The 18,026-nt window shown below is 41.2% G+C and overlaps 1 protein-coding gene across 2 annotated transcripts in view; it reads left to right on the top strand.

Annotated features, from left to right (window-relative positions):
* The first annotated feature begins 1,803 nt into the window (after nt 1–1,803).
* The window catches only part of PPP1R1C (protein phosphatase 1 regulatory inhibitor subunit 1C), a 54,810-nt gene continuing 38,587 nt past the window's right edge, over nt 1,804–18,026 (top strand). For both annotated transcript variants that reach the window (XM_014056918.2, XM_014056925.2), the window contains exons 1-2: nt 1,804–2,216; nt 4,555–4,612. In XM_014056918.2, the coding sequence (XP_013912393.1) occupies nt 2,136–2,216; nt 4,555–4,612 (139 nt within the window). In that variant the 5' untranslated portion in view covers nt 1,804–2,135. The remainder of the gene's footprint in view (nt 2,217–4,554; nt 4,613–18,026) is intronic.

The raw sequence follows: 18,026 nt of genomic DNA, 5'->3' as shown, positions 1-18,026 counted from the left end.
GTGCAAGCTAAACATTTGCCGAGCGCTAACAAAGCTAAAGCCTGAGATGGAAAAAGTCATAATAAGAATTGTCATAACATTCTGCTAGTGATCCTTTTTGTACCCAGAGTTCCGGAAAAATACCACCTTCCACTTTTGGTGCAAAATTAGGGCCAGATTCTTATAATGTAAGTCATAAAGGATATGTCCTGAACTGAAGCACCATCCTGTTGGTTTAATGGAATCTAGAGATGGAATGATCATCTTAAGAAAATTTGCTAATCATACCTTATTCTTGGATGTTCTGCCCCCCGAAAAGGTTATAAATTTTCACATACAGAAAAGTGCATATGGACAATTGAAGAATGTACAGACAAGCTCTAAGGGTCTTATTCATTCAAATATTCCTCAATTAATAATGTAGACAAGAATCTTTAAACCAGACTTCTCCAATCATACATTCGAAGTACCGTATATACTCGAGTATAGGCCGACCCGAATATAAGCCGAGGCACCTAATTTTACCACAAAAAACTGGAAAAGTTATTGACTCGAGTATAAGCCCAGGGTGGGAAATGCAGCAGCTACCGGTAAATTTCAAAAATAAAAATAGATACCAATAATGTTTTTGAATATTTATTTCAAAGAAAAACAGTAAACTAGCAGTGTATTCAATGAAATACTTCACTCACCTCATGATGCTGATGTCCCGCTGTGATGATGATGTCCCGTGCAGCCGCGGGAGCGATGTCCCGCCTCCTATGACACACGGCACAGTGATTCCTATCATTGGATCACTGTACCAGAGGAGGTGGGACATCGCTATGTGGCTGCTTGCCATAACGAGGAGGAGGTGGGACATCGTTGCAGAGCGGCAGGAGGGGGAGGAAGGGGAATCGTAAGACAGCCCTGCATTACATTAGAACGTGAGGAGGGGGGATGGTGCGGTGCGCGCTGCGCGGCAAACTGACACAGAGGGAGGGGAAACTCACAGGGGCACTGGGCCATTCACGAGTGTCACCCAGCGGCATGGCCCCGCCCCTTTTTCTCCTCCATTTCGGGCAAATTTTTCACTGACTCGAGTATAAGCCGAGGCGGCTTTTTTCAGCCCAAAAAGTGGGCTGAAAAACTAGGCTTATACTCGAGTATATACAGTATGTTCTACCATTCAGATATGAATGGTAGGCCTCTGGAAGGCATCAAATTATGGAAGGCTTTCGACATACCATCACCAATTTCTGATTTCACAGAGGATGATGCCATATGATGACTAGTGTGATTTCCCCATTCCATCACAGTCAGAAACGTAGCTTCTCAGTCAATTAGAAAGACTGGATCAGTAGAGAACTTTCTGATGTTGTCCTCACCTGCTTCAAATGCCATCTCGGCAATGAGCCGAGGTGGGCCAGTGGTTAAATGCAGCTCTGCAGGCTACTTCAGCTGACTGCAGTTCTGCAGTTCGGCTGTTCAAATCTCACCGGCTCAGGGTTGACTCAGCTTTCCATCCTTCCAAGGTGGGTAAAATGAGGACCCAGATTGTTGTTGGGGGCAATATGCTGACTCTGTGAACCGCTTAGAGAGGGCTGAAAGCCCTATGAAGCAGTATATAAGTCTAACTGCTATTGCTATTGCTATCTCCACATATCAGCTTTGCAAGCTTCCTAATCACGGGTCTATCAATAATTCAGGGCAATACTCCGAAGGGCGGGCTCTTACCCTGCACTTTGGTGCTGTCAGCAAATAATGTGCCGTACAGAGATTCTCCATTTCAAATCCCAGGGCAGCAGGCCAAGTCTAGGCTAGTATTGTATTTTCAATTAGCTTCTGAGTGAATGCTTGGCATCTGCAGAAGGGAATCTGTACACAATTAGCTTCTTGTTCCTTTCGGCTTGGTGCTGAGTGGATCATCTGGAGAACTGGAGGAGGCAGAACAGCATCTCTGAGTAGAGACGTTGCTGTGGATGTAGAAGGAAGAAGGGGATTTCGCAGCTCAGGCAGTTTCTGTTCTCTCTACCGCAGAAGTTGTTGCCATTGTTACGGGAGCGCTGGGCTTCAAGGCGTTTGCCAGGAGATAAGAAGGGAAGGAACTTTCCTGTCTCTCCTTTCAGCAGGCCAGATTTTCCCCACCCCCTACTTCTGCTATTCCTAATACTGCCATGGAACCAAACAGTCCTAAAAAGATACAATTCGCCGTGCCATTATTTCAAAGTCAAATAGATTCTGAAGCAGCTGAACAGGTAAGCTGGGTTTATCTTCACTGCCTATGATAAAGTTTGTTAAGGGGAGCCTGTTTCCAAATCTGGAAACTGGAATGCAATGGTGGAGAAATTCTGGGATTCCGTAAGAACTCTCTTATCTTTGAAAGGGAGAAGGAAAGAAAGAGAGAAAGAAGAGAAGGGAGGATGTTTGTTTTTAGGATACCCTAGGTGAGTGTTTTTTTTTTCTGAGCAAACTCTTTCTCTCTAAAAAGAGAAGCATTCCAATAGTGAGTTTGGGACTTTTGTATATAAAAATTGTTGACGGTATTTAATGCTAGCGGATTGATTGATAGGTAAGAAGATAGTTCAGTTAAAAGGCTATAAATGACAGGTGGATGAAAGGATCTCCTGCATCTTCAAATGGAGAAAGCACGTCAAGAAAAGGGTATTATTTCTAGATATTCAATATTTCCAAGGTGATTTCTGAGAAATCACATTAGTAGCCTAAATTTATATTATTATATTTTCAAAAACAATACAATAGTATCCACATCATACAACAAACATTGATACAGGTTGAAAGCATCTTCTCTTTAGCTGTTTGAAAGGGTATGTTCCCCTCACTGACGATGCACGATTATACCTGCAAATCAGGATCTTTCTCAGAATTGCTTCTCAAACTTACAGTTCAGCTTTTGGTACACAGAATGGACAGACTTATGGTAATTGCAGTTATGCACCTTTGAGTCTCCTGAGTCCCACTGAGCTGAATTAAATGTATATCTGAGAAGGTACATGTTAATGTTCTAGCTGAGATGACAACTATGAAAAGAACCATCACTAGAAGGAAGGGTCATAGGTAACAGCCCTAGAAATCAGACAAAGCCTGAGCAGAACAAGATATTCTTAGGCAGAAAACATTTTAGATGCTATTCTCCTACTCAAGAAAAACTTCACATCTCACCCCTCTCCTATAAATAAATATACTTTCTGAGTAAAAAAAAATGCATGGCTTTCAATTTCTTTAGTCATCTTTCTGTATGTAGGAATAGAAATTCCTAGAATTACGCTCATATGCTATTTCTCTGACTTAGTACACTGTAGAGCTACAAGGGGTTATAACTCTCCAAATAATCAGCCAGTGAGAGGGTTTTTCTTTTAGGAATGTTGGAGCTGAAGTTATGTTAAACCTGTGGGTACTAGCTTGAGAAAGGCTGTATTTTCTCCCATTTAACGTTTTGTGGCATGAGACATCCATATCATTATATGGTTCCCATGTAATGGATGATTCTTAGCCAACAGCATAGATGCGAAAGATCAAAGTACTGGATTTTGTGCAAATATACTGTAACATTATGCTTCTTGGCTATTAAGAGAACATGAGGATGACTTTCAAAGCAGCCAGTGATTTACAATAGATTAATGCAACTGTGATTTCTTTTTCCTGCTTTCAACCATTGATGTGTGTAGTCTAAACCAAATGGCTTTTGAAATGATTTTCCATTACCAAAAGCAATTTGTGGTATGCTATAAGGAGCAAATGCATATTCCTACATTGTCTCCTGATATCAGGAAAATGATTCGGGCCCACATGTGACTGATCACAGAAGAAGCAGGAAGCCAATCAGTATGACACAATGAAATCCAGCTTTTGGGAAATCCAGCTGTCCAGTATTTTCAGTCAGGGTTGACATTGGTGGGGTGGGTAGTATCACAGTGAAAATAAGTAAAGGTTGCATAGCTGTGAGACAGGCCATGTGGTGATTTTAGACAAGAGAGTCTAACTGGAATTTAAAAGCTCATTTCACAATTGGGATAGGAAAGCTCTGGAATATAGCTAACGTGCCATTTGGGATGGAAACCGCACAAAGATCCAGGATTTCACACTCCTTCCACAACACTTGATCAGCAGACTTGATTATTCTTGGCCTTTGGGGTCTTACCGAATTTGAAATCCAGCACAATACGGAAAACCAAAAAGGAAAAAACCCCAGTAAAGAAGTGATATACTAGTAATACTGATGATGATATCCTTTCAGCTATGTCTGATTCTTGGCAATTCTATGTGCCACATCTCTGCGCATTTCCCGATCTTGCACTACTTCCTTGAGGTTTTTCTATGCTCTGGCTGGGGTCAGCTTTGATGGCGTTAGTAATATTAACAGTACAAATTCATGGTAACCCTGCTGTGATTTGTTCCTGAACTAGAAAGCGAAATCAGCCTTTTCTGATTTTGATGGTAATTAAAAGAAGTCAATGATTTGAATACTTAGCTCTATTTGTCTTAGCTTAGTAACTTCTCATGAACTGTGAATTTAGACACCTAGCTGTTTGCATTTATGTTTGATCCATCTGCCTGTACCCATGATTTCTGCAGATCAGGAAAAGAAGGCCCACCCCAGCATCCTTAGTAATTATGAATGATTCGTCTCCTGGTAAGTCCACGCTATGTCTTTCTAAGTGTTTGATGAGATTTAAAAAAAAAACATTATAGGGAAAGAACTAGAAATAGATGTAAAATGGTAGAATGATGGCTGGAAGGAAAAAAAGAAACACCTACACACTTCCTTGTGATTATCCACCTTGTGGATATGAGAAGGAAACAATTTCTGCTCCTAACCCCAAAGATGCTTTTTCACTAGCCAGGTTTATATAGTGATTAAGTGGTCAGAAGTGGTATTCAGCAGGTTCTGACCAGTTCTGGAGAACCAGTAGCGGAAATTTTGAGTAGTTTGGAGAACCTGTAAATACCACCTCTGACTGGCCCCGCTCCCATCTACTCTCTGTCTCCTGAGTCCCAGCTGATTGGGAAGAAATGGGGATTTTGCAGTATCCTTACCCTGCCACTCCCACCAATCCATGCCCACCAAGCCACACCCACAGAACCTGTAGTAAACATTTTTGAATCCCACCACTGATTAAGGTGCTAGACTAGGAGTAGAGAGACCCAGATTTTAGATCTACCTTAAGCAGGGAGCCAGCTGGGTGATTTTGAGCCAATCGCTGCATCTCAACTGTATGGAGAAGTCCGTTACAAACTGCTTCTGAAATATTGTCAGGAAAACTGTGGGAACCCCCCCTGTGTAGTTTCGGGAATCAAGACTGATTTGAAGGTGCCAATTAAAAACCAAACCCCACTGATGTGTCAGACTGGGATTAAAAGTACCCATAAAATTAACCATGATCCTTAAGGGTTAGAAGGATTTACTTTTCATTATTTTGTTGAAATCATGAGTCCATTTCATTCTCTAAGAATGTTATAAAAATTATATTACAACCTTCATAATGTTTACATACATACACATACACACACAAACACACACACAAACACACACACACACACACACACCAATAAGTAAGAAAGGAGGAAAAGAAAGTGAGACCAAGTGTGTGTGTTTGTGTTTGTGTGTGTGTGTGTATAGTACAGTATAAAAGGATGCAACAAAAGCACAATATATTTTTTCAGAGAAAATTTTACTAAGGAAGATTCAAAGACCATATGCCAAACAAGCAAAGAACTATTTAGAAGAAAATGGCAACCAATTTGCATAAATTATCTGTGGGGTCTGACTTTTGATATACCTTGTGTATAAAAGACCTGATAACATAATCACCAATACTGAAAAACCAATGAAAAATCAGGATGCTTCCTGGAGACATCTTTTCATAAACTACAGGGTAGCCACCTTGGAAAACAAGAAATTTACAAAAAGGAAAACAATTGAACGAGAATTCATTGGGGGAGTTAAGATTTTCTTTTTACATTCCAGTCAGACTACCTGTGTTAACTAATTTATCAGTAATTGCACCATGGTTAATTACTGCTTTTCTAATAGTCACAATCTAGAGATAATTTTGCTTCTCACCTTTCCTTTTACTACTCAACCATTCTCCATTTCTAATTTTCCACTCTCATCCCAACCTATTTTCTCTAAAAACCCTAACCTTTTCTCAGCACTGTACCAACTATCTCTAATGAAATGGACTGGGATTCACAAAAACCTTTGTCAGGAATTAGTAAACTTTCCAGACGTCGGACACTATCCTACAATTTTTGCACATGACACAGATGCACAGAAATAAATGAAAATAAGACATTTTTAAAATTGCATTTGACATCCCTTGAGACTGCCAATTGGCACATGCCTATATGACAGTTGAAATCTTGCAAATGGAGCACTGAACTCTCACGAGACTTAATAATCTTCCTTGACTGGATGTTAAGCAAGCAATGTGGTCATTTACTCCGTGCCTTCAGGACATGAAGTAAAACTTAACGCTGTGCCTTCTCAATTACTGTTCTAAATCTTCCCTTTGATGAGGATGGCAGAGTTTCTTCCCCACGCTTTCAGAGCAAATCTACCCCTTGAATCAAATATTTGGCTAAGCTATGTTTTTCTGAATTTATTAACTCCCTAATGTCTGCATCATAGGGATGCAGTGGCTCAGTGGCTAAGATATTGAGCTTGTCAATCAGAACGGTCAGCAGTTTGAATCCTTAGTGCTGCGTAATGGAGTGAGCTCCCGTTACTTGTCCCAGCTTCTGCCAACCTAGCAGTTTGAAAGCATGTAAAAATGCAAGTAGAAAAATAGGAACCATCTTCGGCATCTAGCCATGCTGGTCATATGACCATGAAGTTGTCTTTGGAAAGTGTTGGCTCTTTGGCTTTGAAATGGAGATGAGCACTGCCCCCTAGAGTCGGGAATAATTAGCACATATGTGCGAGGGGGAACCTTTACCTAATGTCTGTGTCATTGTTCCTTTCCCTGTACCAGGATAGTGCCCTCATGTGGTCTGTTATAATCCATAAATCCATATGTAGGTTCCCTGGCACTCTTTTTGATCATACTTGCCAAAACTTAGCAATAAAATGCCAAGGACAAAAATACAGATTTCCTTGGGCATCTGTGCGGGCTGGGAATGATGTAACATGGTGCAATATAATCTTTTCAGCTTTTACACTTGCATTGTGATATCAAGATGCATGTTTCATCTTTTTCACAAACACTCAGTTTCAGCGGTGGTATTCAAATAATTTAACTACCAGTTAAAGAGCCGAGGTGGTGCAGTGGTTAAATGCAGCACTGCAGGCTACTTCAGCTGACTACAGTTCTGCAGTTCGGCTGTTCAAATCTCACTGGCTCAGGGTTGACTCAGCCTTCCATCCTTCTGAGGTGGGTAAAATGAGGACCCAGATTGTTGTTGGGGGCGATATGCTGACTCTGTAAACCGCTTAGAGAGGGCTGAAAGCCCTATGAAGCGGTATATAAGTCTAACTGCTATTGCTATTGCTAGTTCTCTGCCCTAATGATTTCTTCCTACAACCAGTTTACCAAACTGCTCAGAAAATTAACAACCGGTTCTCCTGAAGTAGTGCGAACTGGCTGAATCCCACCACTCAGTTTGCTATTGTTGTTCCTGCAGTATTCCACTTTAAGAAGATTGTTATATTCCCAGTCTTCAAAAAGATTTAAATTATTAACATTTTCTTTAATTAATAATTATTATGCCTTCAACTCAGTCCTGACTCCTGCATAAACCCCTACAGTTTTCTTGACAAGATTTCCCAAACTGAGTTGTCCTGGCCTTCTTATGGCTGAGGAGGGGAGGGGGGAGAAAGACTGGCTGAAGGATATCCACTTGGCCTCATTCCCAAGGCAGGACTAGAACTCACAATGGGACATTAAAATGGTTCTCAGTGTTTCCTTCAATCACCCCCAAATATCTAGGAAAGCTGGAAAAATAAATAGCAGTTTCTTTCTGCTAATCTACGAAAAGCAAAGCTGTGTAAACAAAGACAACAAGACATTTATGGAAAAATATGTGCAACTACACGTACATCTCAGAGATATCTTAAGAAGGATGCCGTACACAACAATTTTCCAAAACTGGCATGTACAGTGTTTTCCTCAATTTCAAACAACCTTGAATCAAATAATGGTTAATATTTGCATTGATGGTTGGTGTTGGTTTCAAGATGACATGTTGTCCAAAAATACAGTTAGAATATATGTATTAAATTAAAGCAGTGTTTCTCAACCTTGGCAACTTGAAGATGTCTGGACTTCAACTCCCGCGAATGCTGGCTGGGGAATTCTGGGACTTGAAGTCCAGACATCTTCAAGTTGCCAAGGTTGAGAAACACTGAATTAAAGTATTATATATCTACCAATACATTATATAACCCAAAGCAACATTTGCCTTTGAGATTTCTGGCATTTCTATGTAAGTGTTTGATGTCTGTAATTGCTGACAGCTCTGCCTGGAACTGTGATGCAAAAGAGCTTTCCGTATGTTAATGTCTATGCAATAAATATGTTTTTTTCCCCATCTGAGATATACAGCAGCTTAGGAGCCAGCCAAAATCTATTCCATATACCATGCCCTCGAAGTCATGTTACTGACAGATTTCCTAATCAATTTGTACCACTGTCCATTTAAAAGCTATTTGCGAAGCAACCTCATTTCTCTCTTACTCACATTTATTCCACATTTTCTATAAAAGCTTTACGACATTTCATGCCCATTAAGCATTACTAGGCTACTTGGTCCAGCTCTGGCAAATTGACCTTGCTCGGACTCTAGATGGAGGTTGGGTAACAATAGGCCACTTTTTCCTCTCAAACAAAATCTACTTTCAAAGGCGGGGGTGGGGGGGAGGCAGTATTAGCAAATGACCATGAAAGTTTTTAAAACTATAATAGAGCATTACACAAGTATGCAACAAGATTTTTTTTCCAGATTTTTATTTTATTTTTTGTTCTCTTACATACCATTTTAAGCAGTGGTGGGTTTCAAAAATTTTTTGAACCTACTCTGTGGGTGTGGCCTCCTTTGCGGGAGTGACTTGCCGACCATGTGACCTGGTGGGAGTGGCTTGCCGGCCATGTGTTTTCTCTCTCTCTCTCTCTCTCTCTCTCTCTCTCTCTCTCTCTCTCTCTCTCTCTCTCTCCTTCCTTCCTTTTGTCTCTCTGTCCCTTTTTTCTTTTTTTCTTTCATCTCTCTCTCAGTTTTTCTTTCTTTTTTCTTTTTTCTTTTTTCTTTCTTCCTTTCTTTCTCTTTCTCTCTCTGTGTGAGTCTGTGTGTGTGTGTGTGTGTGTGTGTGTGTGTGTCAGTGGTGGGTTTCAAAAAATTTTGGAACCTTTTCTGTAGGTGTGGCCTGCTTTCTGGTGGAACCTCTTCTAACCGGTTCGGTAGATTTGACGAACCGGTTCTACCGAACTGGTGCGAACTGGTAGGAACCCACCTCTGATTTTAAGTATACATTTTAAGAATGCAACAAGATTTTTGTTGCTGCTATTTTCTGCTCCTACATCCACTGGAGGAATGTATATTTTACAATTAACCAAAACTTTATGCAAACTATTTAGGAAAACATTATGAATGAGGGTGAATCAGGGATGGCAATCAGTAACTTTTAGTTGTTAGTATACAACTCCAGTAATTTCTAATGGAGGTGAGGCTGATATTTAGAAGAATTCCCAGTCCTGAAGCAGACCATAAAGAATGGATTGATTTTTAATCTAAGTGAGAAGATACTTTTGGGTCCAGAAAAGGTACAAGCCATTTTTTTGCCCAGCAAAAATTCCTGATATGCTAGCAGAAACAACGTACATAACAGGAGATTGGGAGAAGTTGGATTGTAAACCCAATCTGGCAGACTCTTCCAATATACATATTGGCTGGTGAGCCTGAAACATGAAGTAATTGAGCAAGTTGTGGCAAGCCCAACTTCAGAATGTCTTTAGGCAGTCAAGGAGAAGGGAAGAAGATATATCTTCTAGGCATGTGCTTAGAGATGGAGATGGAAATCTCTTGGCCATCTCAAAGTCTTCTGGAAAGCCACATAACCTTATGGCTAACTCAATGGAAACATTCTACTGGGACAAATTGTTTGAGCCTTCATCCCAAGAAAAAATGAAACACTTGTGTATTCCAAGCATTGGATTACCTGAACCAAGATCCTTTGTCCACAGCAGAAGCTTCAAACCCCCAAAGCGGGCACTGAATATTCTTCTGCTTGAGACACAGCAACAGAGTTATTAACCACGACACTCAGAGATGTCCGTGTTATTTCCACTCCCATGGAGGCAAATAATTAAAAACCACATTACTTTTTTTAAAGCCTGGAAAGACATTTGGCTTCAAGGAATGGACTCATGGAATATGAAGAAAATTGGCTGGAAATTATTCCTTTGCACACTTTAACTTGCTGAATGATTGTTATAAGGAGCTCACTTATTTTTCCATGGAACGTATGTCTTGTGCTTAGAAATACTGGGACTTTCTAAGGAGTCAACTTCATGCCTGCCTAACACAATAGCACAAAGATGCCATTTTTCTTAGTCAGCTGCTTGTGACATTGGCTTCATCTCCTCTTCAGCCTATAGTGGAAACATCTCAAAATAATCTCTTCTATTTTTAAAGTTACTTTGTCATGGACCATTATAATTGATTGGTGCGATGGCTGATAATATGGTCAGGGACTGGGATATGTCAGATTCAGATTACTGAGACACACCTTTCCACTGTAAGCACTCCTGCTATCATCCCAGGTCACTTTGAATTTGACTATTGGAGAGATCTGGCTTCTGCAGAGACACTTGACTATGAAAACCCTGACTCACATTTTCCAAGGTACTTCTCAGGTCTTAAACTTCATAGCTTATGCATACAGCAGTAGCAATAGCAATAGCACTTAGGCTTATATTCTGTTCATAGTGCTTACTGAACTCTCTAAGAGGTTTGCAGAGGGAGCATATCACCCCCCAACAATCTGGGTCCTGACCTTGGAAGAATGGAAGATTGAGTCAACCTTGAGCAGGTGAGGATCAAACTCCCGGCAGTGGGCAGAATTAGCCTGCAATACTGCATCCTAACACTGAACCAGTGGTGGGTTCCTACCAGTTCAGACCAGTTTGGCTGAACTGGTAGTGGTTTGGCGGCCTGGGTCGCTGGAACTGGCAGCGACCCAGACCTGCCATGCCCCTGAACCGGTTCCCTGGGTAGCAGCACCATTTTGTTTTTCAGTTCTGCGCATGAGCAAAACAATTTTAATTGCACTGCGCATGCGCGTAGCACACACACGTGAAGTGCATACGAGCGAACCGGTAGTAGTGCCAGCTGGAACCCACCCCTGCACTGAACCAATATGGCCCTCTTGCTCTCTGTTGGTGAGTCTGTTAGCAAGAATTATAATATAGGTTATGGGTGCTCTACCATTTACACCATTTTTATTATTTCTGTGGAATAACTCATGATTACTACAACGGAGTGGTCTACATTATTGCTGTATCATGAAGCTGCTGTGTTTATGGCATTTTGCTGCTACCTATGCTGCCCTCAACACTGTTGGTGTTGGGTGTGGGTGGAGGGAAATGAATAAACAATTTTCCTACTCTACTCTAGCTTTGATGGCACCAGTGTCAAGGTGTCAGTTATTGTTCTTACATATGGAACCATCCCAATTGCATTCATGGGATACTTCCAAGTACTTCTGACCCCAAGTTCACAGCTGGATTTCTTGGTGGCCACTATTTCTATACAACGTGAATACAAGGATGCATTTAACTTGCTTCCTCCTGCTTAGATCTTCAATATTGACAACTTCTTCATACCTAGGCTAATTCTGCCCTCCCCCCTAATTTTGCCAGGAACTCATCTCACCAAAACGCCAAAAGGGGATATATACTGTATGGGATAGAAAAAAAAATTGAGACAGTTGTGTTGCTGGAAATTTTGCAGATCAAAGCGCTTGTGAAGCTTCAGGCAGTCAACTTCGATCTCTGAGAGAATTGCAGAGGAATTATATAGCCATGGATATTATTGCTCAATAACAGAAGGTCAGATGAAAGTAGAGAAAGAAAGGTCACATTGCAAAACCCAGAAATATCCTTGCAAAAATGTTTTTCCGATGGTCTTGCTCCGTAAAGTCCCTCTTCTGCATTTCTACCTTGGAAGTGCTCTACCTGGGCTACATTCCAAAGAATTCTGGACCCATGTTCATAAACATTCTAAATGACAGGTGCACAGAGTGAAGTGTCTCTGCCACACCCATTAAATAGGCTGTTTGTGAACACTTTTTAAAAAGAGTTCTACTATTCAGAAATAGCCTGAATGATCAAAGGCTAATCTGCACATGTGATTCATCACTCAGGCAACATGCCCAATCTTATTCTACTTTATGTTAAGGAGAACAATTAATTGGCGGGTTTTTTTACTGCTAGCTGGAAGGGAAATGACAACATGAGACACTGCCAATTATTTTCTTTAACTAAAGGTAAAGGTTCCCCTCGCACGTATGTGCTAGTCGTTCCCAACTCTAGGGGGTGGTGCTCATCTCCGTTTCAAAGCCGAAGAGCCAGTGCTGTCTGAAGATGTCTCCGTGGTCATGTGGCCGGCATGACTAAACACTGAAGGTGCATGGAACGCTGTTACTTTCCCACCAAAGGCGGTTCCTATTTTTATACTTGCATTTTTACATGCTTTTGAACTGCTAGGTTGGCAGAAGCTGGGACAAGTAACAGGAGCTCACTCCATTACGTGGCGCTAGAGATTCGACCGACAAGCTCAGAATCTTAGCCACTGAGCCACCATGTCCTTGTATTTCTGTATTTCTTTAACTAGTCCTGCATTAACTCTCTACAAACACCATCACTAGATCTTTGTGTTCCAGTAGCAAGTTGGGGTTCAGCTGGTATGATAGCAGACATCCCCCCCCTTCAATGACTGGAGAATGGCATGGTAATGAGGCCTTGAGGAACACCCTGGGAAGGAATATATTGTAGACATAAAGAAAATAGCAAGAAAAATACTACCATCTGCTATAAAACCACCCTCCTTAGAATTTTATGTGGGAGATTTTACTACTGCAATAAAAGTCCTTACTAAGGCTGATGGGAGGATACTATTAGCTATTTTATTGTGATCTGTTGAAGTTCTGACTGTAAAAGTTTATTTACTGAATAAAATCACAGTTGGTTTACACAATTTTCACAACATTTTAGTCCATAAGTCATGGTTTACAACCATTGTGACTGAGTTTACCCATATTGCTAAAAGCAAATCAAACAATCTGCAATGCAATGTGTGAACCAATCTACTGAGTCCATAAGCTCCAAGCTAGCTAAAAATGCTTGAGGATTTCATTTGTCTAAAGAAATCAGCCTGATCATATTTCCTAGATGAATAAATTTTGTAGGTGAGCAACCTTGCCTCCTATAGAGATTTTGGATCACAATTCTCATAATCTCTGAGCAATGGGGCTATAAGAGTGAGCATCTAACTACCCCATGACTACTGGAGACTCAAATATGAGAACAATGGAGTTATTTAATTAAAGTAACCCCTGAATGTTATGTTAGAAGATTGAATCTGCAAAGGGGACGTAAAGAGGCTTTTGAGAACTCCTGGGAATATTTAAATGGAATTGATTGATTACCTATGGGATAAAAAGAGCTGTGATTAATGTACTTCTTGAAAGGCAACTCTAGGGCTGAATAAATGGTTCTTGGATTACTGGACAAAAGTTGGATTTTTAAAAACAAAATAAGACGCTTCACAAGGAAGAAATGAGTAGAACTTTGGCGTTGATTTTCCAAAGCACAAGGGGCATCATCGTGCCCTTGTGACCTCCAGACTGGACTACTGCAACGTGCTCTACATGGGGCAGCCCTTGAAGAGTATTCGGCGACTTCAGCTTGTCCAGAATGCAGCCGCGCGAGCAATTGTGGGTGCACCTCGGTTCACCCACGTAACACCTATCCTCCGCGAGCTGCACTGGCTGCCTATTGGTCTCCGGATACGCTTCAAGGCGCTAGTCGTCACTTATAAAGCCCTTCATGGTATTGGACCTGGGTACTTGAGAGACCGCCTGCTGCCAATTACCTCCACCAGACCGATTAGATCGCACAGACTAGGCCTCCTCCGAATTCCATCCGCCGGCCAGTGTCGACTGGTGACTACCCGGAGGAGAGCCTTCTCTGTTGCTGCTCCGACCCTCTGGAACGAACTCCCCGTGGAGATTCGAACCCTCACCACCCTCCAGGCCTTCCGCAAAGCCCTTAAAACCTGGCTGTTCCGACAGGCCTGGGGCTAAAGAATCATTGCCCCTATCTCAACTGGTATGATTGTTGCGTTTTTTTAATTATGTATTGTTTTGTGTTGTTGTCAACGGTCTGTATCCCCCTTCCCTTGCTTGAGTTGTGAGTCCCCTCAGGGAAAAGGGCGGCATACAAATGAAATAAAACTCAAACTCAAACTCAAACTTTAAGGAGATTATGGAAAAAATGGAAAATACGATACGATAATGAGTAAAGATCAAGATGCTCAGAAAAGGGAGGAGCTAATAGAAGAAATGGAGGAAAATATTGAACTGAAGAACCAGCAAATAAAATAAGAATATAAGGAGGAGTTAATAATAAAAACAACTGTGATTGATGAATTAAACCAGGGGGAAATATTTTAAGAGAGTTGAAAAGAGAACTTGAAGATACAGGAAGATGCTTTTGAAAGGGAGATAGGAGTTTGGGCTGATATTTTGGAAGCTAGGCAGAGGAAGAGGGTAGAGATGGGAGATATACTTAGATTGACTAGCCCAGAAGTAGATGCAGACAGAGATAAAGATCCAAGAGAGGAATATGGGAGGCAAATCAAAAAAAGCATAGCATAATTGGGGATTATAACGCAATAGTGGATAAAAAAATAGACTATATGAAACTATATCTGGGTTTGTGGAAATACCATCCCCTAGAAAACATAAACCGAGATTTGAAAGAGACATCTATAACAACAGAAAAAGAAAGGGAGAGAGGAGGAGAGGATGAGAGGAAGAGGAGGGAAGGAAGAAAGAGGGAAGGAGAGGAGGGTGGAAGGGAGAGGAAGAGGGTAGGAAGGGGAAGAGGAAGAGTAGGGGAGAGGTAAGGGAAGAAGGAAGGAGAAGGAGGAGAAGAAGGAAGTAGAGAAGGGAGGGAAGAAGGAAGGGAAAGGAGAGGAGGGTAGAAGGGAGAGAGAGAAAGAGAAGGAGAGATAATAGGAAGGGAAGAGGAAGAGTGGAGAAGAGGTAAGGGAAGAAGAAAGAGGTAAGGAGAGGAGGGTGGAAGGGAGAGAAAGAGAAGAAGAGAGGGTAGGAAGGGGAAGAGAGAGCAGGAGTAGAGAAGAGGTAAGGGAAGAAGGAAGGAGAAGGAGAGGAGGAAGGAAGTAGAGAAGGGAGGGATGAAGGAAGGGAAAGGAGAGAAGGGTGGAAGGGAGAGAAAGAGAAGGAGAGATAGTAGGAAGGGAAGAGGAAGAGTGGAGGAGAGGCAAGGGAAGAAGAAAGAGGTAAGGAGAGGTGGGTGGAAGGGAGAGAAAGAGAAGGAGAGGAGGGTGGAAGGGAGAGAAAGAAAAGGAGAGAGGGTAGGAAGGGGAAGAGAGAGAGTAGGAGTAGGGGAGAGGTAAGGGAAAGAAGGAAGGGGAAGGAGAGGAGGAAGGAAGGAAGTAGAGAAGGAAGGGAGGGAGAAAAGAAAGGGAAAATAAGGTGGTGTTACAACAGGCGTAAGGGATGGTAAACAAAGCAAACCAAACTGTATATTACAACCTTTTAAATGGAATAACAAAGGTATAAGAATGGCAAAGAAAAAGAATAAACAATATTTTGTCATAAATAGCTAAGTATAAATAAATATAGAATTGTACATAAAAATGGATAACGAATAAGGAGACCATGAATGCAAGATAGAAATGTATAGAAAGGAAAACACTAACTGTAAAGAAACCGATACGGAACTGCTCCATGATATATGATGGAACTTCTAGTTCCTATGTTGTTTTAAGTCATGTGTTTGTTTTTGTTGATGTGTTTATGTGTTTAAAATAAAAAATTTAATAAAATAAAACAAAAAAGCATAGCAACTAAACTAATGAAGCGGGCAAAAGATAGAAAGGAAAGAATTTATCTTTTTTGTTGTTCTGATTTGCTTTCCCCCCCCTCTTTCTTTCCCTTCTTTTTTAGAATGGTGGCATGATTAGACGCTAGATAGGATAGAAAGAAAACATCTTTTAATAAAAGAGTGACATGATTAAAACTTGGAATAGAGATAGAAATAAGAGAAAGGGGGAATATTAGTGTATACATTTTTACATAATAAAATAAAAGCAATAACAAGAGGGAAGCTTAGACATTGAATGGTGGTATTATTATGTATGATTAAATAATATGGTATGTGGCATTAGAGCAATATATTAAAACATGGAATAATTAAATAATGATAGACTATAACTCAATATAAATGTGTATTATTATTAGAAATAAATAACTAGGTTGAATGTAATAACTATGATTAATTTTACTAGTTCTATTTGTATTAGGATGTATGACACCCAGGTGCTACACTGTTCATACATTGATATGTGTTCTGACCTCCCTCGTCCCACACCAACACAGACTCCGAGCCAAAGATAGGTTATGGCATTTAATTAACAGACAGACAGGTCCTTGGCAGCAAACCGGCACAGACAAGCTTGGGCAGCAATCCAGCACAGATAAGCCGTGGCAGCAATCCAGCCTGCCAAGCTCACAATAATGTTCTCCAACATTCATTCCTGCGTTGACTTCTGCAAAAGGGCTGTGTGCACAAGCATTCCTTTTATAATCTGGAGAGGAGCCTAATTACCACCAGCTGGGTGCAATTACCTCCTGTAATTGCGTAATTGTTCCTTACGCCTATTAGCTCTCCGGTGCCGGGCATCTAGGAACAACTCCCTTGGCTCCTCCCCACTGCTGACGTCCGGATCACACTCCCTTGTCTCCTCCCCACTGGTCCAAGGCTCAGACGCCTCCTGGTGGCCAACTAGCCTCTCTGCGCCCTGCTCGGAGTCTGAACCTTGTCCAGGGTCCTCCACATCTTCCAAAGCCAACTCATAGGGCCTCTCACTGTCGGAGTCTGATGGCAGCTCCAATGGCTCCTGCTGGGCCACAACAGATATGTATATGTAAAATGAAATAAAAAACTTGAAACAAAAAAAGAGTCAGCATCTGGACAGTAGTGTCTGCAGGGAGGCAGAAGGAAGCAGCAGTGTGATGCAAGCTCTTACAATTGTGACTCTTTTCCACGAGCTTTGAAACATCACTGTCTCCCACACCTCACACACAAAGAATTAGAGCTTGAAGTATGATGTTGCTTTTGTCATTCTGAAGCCTTTGGACACCATTGCAATGAGAAAACATAGATATTTATATTTCCCAGTGAAAGAAAATGTCATGTATTTCTCTGAAATTTGCAATTCAGTTCTCAAGTAAAACAACTTCCTAAACATGAAGGATTGTGGGGCTGATGACAAGGAATGTTTGAGAAGACTGGACCTACCAGCATGTCACCGTTCCCCATCAGACTCTAACCATACATAGAGGAAATTTTAATCACATGGGAACAGTTTGAATCACATGGAGAAAGTTAAATCACATACAGGAAATAATCCTGAATCCAGGAAGTAATCCTGTATATGAAATTTGTTTTTCTTTTGACAACCCTGTCATCCCTTGCGTCAGGGTGGAGTTGGGACGACTTAATGGAGCTGAGCATTTACTGGCGGGATGCCCTTCCTGATGCCTAACTGGAGTTCACAGCAGATATTTTCTCTTTGTGCCCAGAGAGAGAGAAATATCTGCCACAACCTCATAGCCTTCTGATTGTGAGGCGACAGCGCCACCTTTAGGCCACCCTGCTGCTCAATCCTGTATATGACAAACACGTGGGGTTCTCTTCCCCCCCCATAGTAATTGGTGATGAAATATTATTTCTAATGACTTTCAATTCTAGCAGAGAACTTTGTTTAATGAAAAATGTCATAATTTGCCTCAAATTTTGTTTTCA

Source organism: Thamnophis sirtalis, unplaced genomic scaffold (assembly GCF_051295495.1).
Source record: "Thamnophis sirtalis isolate CommonGarterSnake01/CBP01778 unplaced genomic scaffold, rThaSir2_p1.2 scaffold_1, whole genome shotgun sequence".
In the NCBI taxonomy this organism is placed as follows: domain Eukaryota; kingdom Metazoa; phylum Chordata; class Lepidosauria; order Squamata; family Natricidae; genus Thamnophis; species Thamnophis sirtalis.
Note: the sequence above shows the minus strand (reverse complement) of the source record. Positions and strands in the feature narration are given on the sequence as shown.